The sequence below is a fragment of the Artemia franciscana genome, chromosome 2 (genome assembly GCF_032884065.1).
Source record: "Artemia franciscana chromosome 2, ASM3288406v1, whole genome shotgun sequence".
NCBI classification, from domain to species: domain Eukaryota; kingdom Metazoa; phylum Arthropoda; class Branchiopoda; order Anostraca; family Artemiidae; genus Artemia; species Artemia franciscana.
In genome coordinates this window covers 20,736,578-20,744,653 of record NC_088864.1, presented here as the reverse complement: position 1 = coordinate 20,744,653, position 8,076 = coordinate 20,736,578, and the positions used below count along the sequence as shown (strand labels likewise).

General features: G+C 34.6%; 1 protein-coding gene across 1 annotated transcript in view; it reads right to left on the bottom strand.

Moving 5' to 3' along the window:
* The window catches only part of LOC136038580 (pre-mRNA-splicing factor ATP-dependent RNA helicase DHX16-like), a 75,482-nt gene extending 69,354 nt beyond the window's left edge, over nt 1-6,128 (bottom strand). Inside the window, exon 1 of the mRNA XM_065721774.1 lies at nt 5,874-6,128. Within this exon, the coding sequence (XP_065577846.1) occupies nt 5,874-6,077 (204 nt within the window). The 5' untranslated portion in view covers nt 6,078-6,128. The remainder of the gene's footprint in view (nt 1-5,873) is intronic.
* Between the last annotated feature and the right edge of the window lie 1,948 nt (nt 6,129-8,076).

Below are 8,076 nucleotides of genomic sequence, written 5' to 3'. Positions count from 1 at the left end.
ATGCTAAGTTCAACCATCCTTGGATACAAAATTTGGTTGAAATAGGAAAATACTAATGAAAAATGTGTTTGCTACATTTTGCGTTGAACTCCATATTGCAATATTTGTCTTATAACGATTAAAAAAAAAGTTTTATAAAGGGAGTAAGGACAAAGTTAAAACTTAAAACAAGCAAACCTTGTTGTTTCACAGCTTATGAAACCATATCTATAACACTACCTCAAATAAGCTAACTCAAGATATTGACCAATAATAAAACTATCCTGACTAAAATTGAAAAAAAAATAGCAAAAAAAAGAAAGAATAAGCGTTTCAAAGAAAAGTAAAGAGCCACAAGTCTCAGCAAGTTATTAATTTTTTAAGGTTAGAGCTGCGAAAGAAAAAATGCTCCAAACATATTTTGCTTTTAGTAAAGTGAAAATGATGCTAAGGTCTTTAAAAGTCTTTTAAAAGAGGGCATAGGTACATTCCCTTTCCTGGTAACTTTACTTTGTTTCGAGTTTGGTTTGACCACTTTTCTATTATTTCTGTTTGTCTTAGGTTTCATTGGTGCATTTCTGTCCATGAATTCCTCAACGTAGAGCAATATTGGGGGGGGGGGGGGGTATGATGGTGGATTTTTCCGTTTTTGTTAATTTCTCTTTTTGGAAATCAACTTGCTTGCTTACAGGATCATCAGCACCATTAGAAGAAATATCTCTGTTTCAGCAAATTCTACATGGGTGTAAGTTAATTCATGGTAATTTAACAAAGTCAGGTCTGAAAGTCATGTGTAAAAATGTTTTTCAAGAATCAGTTAAGACCATTTAAGAAACTGTTTAAGCGTCCAGATTTCACAACTGCTTCTGGGAGTGAGTTCCAGTCATCCATATCTTGAACACTCCAAAAATTGGCCACTGACGTATTACTTCAGGTTAAAACACATCTTCATGGTGTCCCCTTGTATTATTTACTTTTCCAGGGTGAAAATACTTATAGAAGTATTTTCTTCTTCTGATGATGATGTCCAGGCTGTGCTTTGCATTGTACAATTTTATCTAGTTTTCTCTCATTTGTCTATACTTTGGGGTGAGCATGTTCAGCTTGGACAGTTGTTCTCCATAGCTGAAGTCTTGCAGACCAGGGAGGAGTTTATTGGTACAGCCTTGGACCCTTTTCAGTGCAGTTAAGTCTGATTTCCAATGGACCTCAAATCATGTTCCCATACACTATTGTAGGTCTGACAATCACCTTACAGGATTTCACAAAATTTTGGTTGTCAAAGTGCTTGAAACTTCGTCTGATCAGCCTTATGAGCTGGGACGTTTTGAAAATTGTCTTCTGAGTGTGCTCATGAAGTTTTCACTCCAAGTCAGTAATAGCACCAAGGTCTTTTTCTCAATCAACAAATGTAAGTCGTATTCTGGAGCAGACTTTGTTGTTTATTGTCAGCTGAGGGACAGGATAAGTCTTTTCCTTCCTTATCCACAGGACTTTAGTTTCTGGTGTGTTCAAATTGAGACCTATGATTTGAAGGTCCTTGGTTAGTGTCAATATATTTTCATATTGTTGATATTTGATATGAAACAAGGTTCCTGCAGAGTTTCATGTCATCTACATAGATTTTAGTAGTGGTGATGACATTTGTGTTAATCCTGTTGATAAAGAGCGTGAAGAGAGGGCAAATCACAATACCTTGTATCTTCTGCTAATCACTTTTGGATCAGAAATGTTGTCACATACTCTAGCTTTTTGGTTTTGATTTCTGAGGAAGGACTCTGACAACACAGTATTTGTCTTAGCATCCATAGGCTTTGCATGTGGTACACTTATAAAAACCTTTTCCACATCAAATAACATTGCTAGCACGACATAACCCCTTTTCTACAGCTTGTGTACAACTTGTTGATAGTTTCTAACAGTAGTGTTGCCGAACTTTTTTGGGTAGGAGCCCATATTTGTTTGGATTTATCATATAGCTTTGCAATGCATAATTCAATATTCCATCTCTAACTGTTCCTTCAAAAAGTTATGGAGTAATGGTATCTGTTCGAAAGACTGGAAGTTTTTCATTTTTGATCATTCCCTTTCTTGCGGATGGGGAAATCAATTGCTTAAACCCATTTTGTTGGTATTACACCTTTGTCTATAGGGCTTTCAAAAATATTAGTAAAGGCTTAACAAAATATTCTGCACAATCTTTAAGCCTTAGTGCCACTACCCAATCTACGCCTTTGGATTTGTCTGATCAAAGTCGCTAGTTTCGGCATTTGATTTCTTCTTTAGTGACAAATAGGTTCAAGTTGTTTGTCCCATAGGGATGGCCTAGAGCTTGCTTATTTTAGCTTAAAGAGAGACCTAGATGGGGCTTTCAATGCTTTCAAACTCTTGAAAAGCATTGACCTTTTCAGATTGACAATTTGCATGTCAGCCTTCTGAACTCTAACAAGTAAACAAAAAAGATTTTTTTTCCAAATACATTGTTTCTGTAACATGCAACTGATACTGTGGCCTTTCAAAGGTTGAACTTGATTATTTTTTTTTTTTTTACTTTATTCATTCTCTGCCCATTCATTCCTAGCCACAGAGCCATGAGGAGAGAATATGATGGTGGATTTTCTCCTTTTTGATGATTTTTTGCTGTTATTGAACAACTTACTTACTTACAGGATCCTTGGCATAATCAGGTAAACACCCCTATTTCAGCACCCTCCAGATGCTATCAGTTAGTTCATGTCATTTTTAATAGAGTCAAGTCTAAGAACCACATTAAAAAAAAATCTGCTAAATCAGTCCAGACCATTTAGGAAAATACTTAAGGTTCTCATTTCACAACTGCCTCTGGAATTCACTTCTAGTCATTAACAGTTTGAACCAACCCAAAGGCACTTGGTCTATTTATTGCTAAAAGTTCAAACATGTTTTCTTGATGTTCTCTTGTGCTATTTACTTTTGTAGGGTGAAAATATTTCTGGAAAGGCTTGTCTTTAATTCTTCATGGAGCCTATGTATTACCTTCTTATGCATCTTCCCACACTAATACTCCTCCTCTATCCCTCACCAAATCTATCCCTTCAAAAATTCTCAAATATGAACTTTGGTACAAATTAAGCAACATTTATGAAAATATATTTACTGTGTTTGATTTTAAATTTCTATACTGCAATATTTGCCTAGTAGTTAGTAAGACCATAAAATACTGAATAAAAAGAGCTAGTTGAGATCATCAGTTATTTGTAGATTATTTAGACCATTATGTTTCAAGATGCTACTATTCAAATTTTGCCTCCAAACATATAAAAACAAAATTTGAATTTTGATAAAAACTTGGAATTATTTCTAAATTCAAATGATTAAAAGTTTTGGTAGGGGAGTTATGAAATGCATGGTTGTGGAGCATGTAGTTTCAACAGAAAATTCTGTAGTTGAGGAGTTGTGGGGCCATAGGTTCACAAGCCTTAATCAGAGACTAAAATAATGCCATAGTTTTATGAGTATTTTCTTTCCTGTAACTTTCAAAATATCATATAATCTTGATGTATAATATTTTATACATAAATATTATACATTTGTATAATTATAGAGAAATAATAATTTTTTTAAATAGTGGTTTCCCAAATACAAATTATCATAAACAAATCTGAATATTTGAAGTTTCCAGCTTAAGTTTTGCTCAGATCTTATTGTCCTTTTTTCCAAAATTTTATTTTTACTGTTTCCCATAATGCAGTCTTGTCTTTCACCAACACTGCTGTAAAGACAATTCTATTCATAGTCTATTTTGTTGGTAGGCTAGTTAAATTCATCATTATGCCAGAAAAGTGAAGATCTTCTCTAACCTATGTGGTTAATGTAGTATATTAAGATTCAATGTTCTGAAAAAGTAAGAAAATAGATGGTAGGCTTTTTACTATCTTAGACAGCATTCCCAAACAAGACTTTCAGGAATGTACATAGAGAAGAAACTTTGACCAGGAAAGCCAATTTGAAGTACCTATCTCTACCACTTCCTTCTCTTAAGGCTACTGACCTTTAAAGAATTTAGGAAGTTGTAAACATTCTTTTATGTGATATTGTTTTCACCTAAAACAATGAGAAACAATGTTATTTTGGTGTACAAGTTCCTTTTTTGTGGTACAAGGACTATAAAACCAAAAACTGATAAAATTCAACAGTCTTTCCAAAATAATATTTACTAACATGATAATTGTATCCCTGTCATCTAATGCCTGAATATAGCTCAAACATAACAGAGGATTTGAGGTTGTAACAAAATGGCTTGGAGAAGGAGCAGAAGTAACAAGCCAGAAATCCTAACCAGAAGCAGTAAGAGGAGGGGTAAAATACCATCCTCTCTCTCTTGTGAGCGCTTATACATGCAACAGCATAACTTCTCTTTATAGGCAACTGATGAAAGTTTGAGCAAAATGAATGAACTTTTAGTGGTTTTGAAAGTACAGGGAGCTATAATAGATTTAAAAATTAATTTTAAGAAGACTAAGCCACTAAGGCTAGGATTAAATCAAATGAAAAAATGAAGATTGATCAGGTGGACAGATTTATTTACCTTGGTAGCATTATTAGCAAAGACAGTGGGAGTAGTGAAGATGTTAAAAGTAAAATAGCCAAGGCTCAGGGTGTAATAACCAAGATTAGAATTTTGGAAGCTATACTAATCATAGTAATCAAATAGGGCTCCAAAGCTTGGGCATTCCAAAAAGTGGATGAAGATTTGCAAGATATTTTCAAGGAAATTGTCTACAGAACACAGATTGTTCTGGGTACCTGGCTGACTGACTATATTTCAAACAGTAGGCTGTACAGAAAGTGTAGATCATTCCTGCTTTCTAGGGCTATAATGAGAGAAAAATTGAGACAGCTAGGGCACAGTTTGCAGAGGAAGGAAGACAGATTGCCAAAGATCGTCCTTTTTGGCAAACAGTTTAGGGCTAGATGGAAAGCAGGTTGTCCATGGTTGGGGTGGGAAGATGTGATAAAGAAAGATTTAAAGGAAATGGGAACTTCCTTGGAGGGTGTAGCAAGAGAAGCTTTGAATAGATTGGGCTGGAGGAGGACCTTGGTGCTGTAGTGTATTATTAGTAGTAGTAGTAGTAAAATAGGAAATGTAATGCCCCAGGATTCAGACAGTGCCTAGGCTAATCTTGTACAAATATTTTGATTAAATGTGTCACTTATAAACAATAGTAGCACAGAGAAGTCCTAATCTTGGATTTGATTTAGGCAGTTTTAAATAGTTGCAATTGGCTGATGCTGAAGGCATAGCATAGACTCATGGAGGACATAGTCTAGACAAACTTTAATTTTTTAATATTGAAACTTGGACAATAGGTTAGTTAATCTTACATCCTAGGCTAGCCTATTTAAGAACAATTATTCAGATTTACTACACTTGTCTTAGACTGAATTTATCCTCAATAGTATGTCTATGATTAAGATGGCTACTTTGTTCTAACTTTGTAATCTCATGTTTAAAATTAGATAGTAGGCTATTTTCCAAGTTTAAGCTTGAGCTTAAATTCTGGGTCCAAGATTAGCCTCATCTCAGGACTACAGAGGAGAACCAACTGTACACTGTACAGCCTTACATAGGCTATTATCCTGTTAACAGTACAGCCTTACAAATCACCCCCCTGCCAACTCATGTTTGTTGGCTGTTAAATCAATCTGAAGGGAAGGGTCACCAATTGAAAATTTATTGCGTAGACCTATATATGATTTGGGGTACATATTTGACAAATGGGAGGAATGGGTAAAGCTTATTTGATCACTTTAAGGAATGATATACACAGGATACCTCCTTACCCTAAGGTCTACTTGAAATAGCCTAACATGCTCTTAAAATTCCTTTGATTTGCCCAAAACTTTGTTTTTACCTTTGACCATAACTCAGCAAGGAATTTCTGAACAGATGGATTTATTTCAATCGCCCCAGTTCTAACAAGCTGTGTCTCTAATGCAGATAAAGAAGAGCTCTTCTTGGCCAGTCCAATCAAAAAATGTGTTATGCTTTTATCACTTAGACCTAAAATGTCATGAAGAGAGTCATTGACCCAATTTAAGAGACCTGCTGAACTCATTATTCATAAATTTCTTGAAGGTTTTTATAAATCTTTAACCAAGTAGAAAATTTCTTCGAATACTTTCTATACAGAACAGTTTTGTAGAATATTTACTCAATATTGTAGGTAACGCTGTAAAGCAATAAAGGACTTTCAGAATGCTAAAAAAAAATTTAAGTTCGAAATTAAATAAAACTACCCACTACGCTAGAATGTAAATCAGACTAGGGGATCAAGAAAATTCAGATCTATGTTTTTTTTTCTAGCTTGACATAGGTTGGGATCTCCTAAGTTCCATAAATGGGCTATAATATTGAGGTCTCCGTAGATAGGCTATAAATTGCGAGCCGATTAGAAAAGAAAGTTCTGGGCATTTTTCAGGCACAGATTTAAGAGATCATATGTGAGAAATGGAAAGTTTTTGAAATGATGTCACCGGAATTTCTTGGGTTTTGTTGATTTGACTTTGACACACTCTCCTTTTTCCCGAAGAAAAATTACTCTGCTTGTTTTCCGGCGAAGGGTCGTGAGAGGGCTAGTGTCAGTACCTCAGTCGAAGAGGTAAAGCATAAAGATTTACCAGCAGGCTGTTTCAGTTAACTAAAAAAGACGCGGAAGCTATGGCACCTTGCTTCCCGACGATATCAATCCTAGTGGATTAGGCGAGCACTGGCCTAGTTTCGTTTTTCAGTGCTCAAGATTTGAAATGCGTTATATAAGCCAAATTGAGTCAAGACCGTTCTCAATTTGTTCTAAATGTCGTGTGACGTTGTCTATCGGAATAATTGTTTTGCTGAGGATTATCAATGAGAGTGTTGTAAATAACATTTTTGTTCGAAATTTCCTATTCTGAATAAATGATTTTTTTTTCTCCGAAAAAACTAACTAACTCAACGGAAATTCTCGGTCCCTTTGGCTAGCATTTGATCAGGTACCTTTGAAAACCGGAACGACGGATTTTCACTTTAAACATTTTTTTTTCTTCCCATTTTTCGGAGGTTTCTTTTAACATATTCGAAATAAGGGTCTTTTCAAAAATCGTATTTTTTTGTCCAGTTCAATCGAAAAATTTGCGCTTGGTAGTCAAATGGTTAAGTTTCAAATTAGTGGGAGAAAAACAGTTTCTAGCCAATTTTTAGGTCCTCGAACACTATCCAATCCCCTTCCCAAAACCAGTTTTACAAGTTTCCAACTAAGGGTGAAACAATATAAATTTTAAGCTGATCACGAAGAAAAGTTTAAAACAAAATTTTCTGTTTGACAAAACATGCTCTACCGTCATCTTTTATCTTATTTGACTCTCAGAATACTTATACGTTTCAATATTTACAAAATGTTATCGGATCTAGTTTTTTGCTTTGAGAAGTAGTCAGAAATTTTCCTTTTTGTTGCGTTTATTCAACATAGAATGATTGATAATGAAACTACCACGATGGAAATTCACAAAAAAAAATTTATAATTTTCTAAAAGAAAAAAGGTAGTCAAATTTAAATATTTTGTTTTGAAAAGTTAACTACAGCATTTCAATGCTAAAATCTACTTGCACCACGATGTGCTGTAGAGATGCCTACCATACTGAGTTTCAATGATATTCCCATATTTTCTTATAATGTCTATTTTTCAGATAGGCTCTAAATCATGGAAATGGATCTAGATATGGACTTAGTATTCCCAAATAATTTGTTAGGTGTGGATATTTAAAAGACTATGTTTAATGTTCGGTGATTAAGATGAAGTTTGGTTACTAAAATATTTTAACTAAATATCCTTTACAGCACAGTATGCGTAAGGGCCATCGTATTTAGGCAGTAGTAGCACAGTAGAAGGTCTTAGGCTCCTTACCCTAAGAATCAATAAACCATTATGTAATACTGTCTTAAAGCCAAATCTGCCTCAGATTTTCCACTTTAGCGTCAAAGCAATAAATAACCCATTAGAATTTAATTTTCCAAAGAAAATGTCTGAAAACGCAGTAAGTAAAGATTAGGTCAAATAGCCCCAGAGCAAACGAGTAAA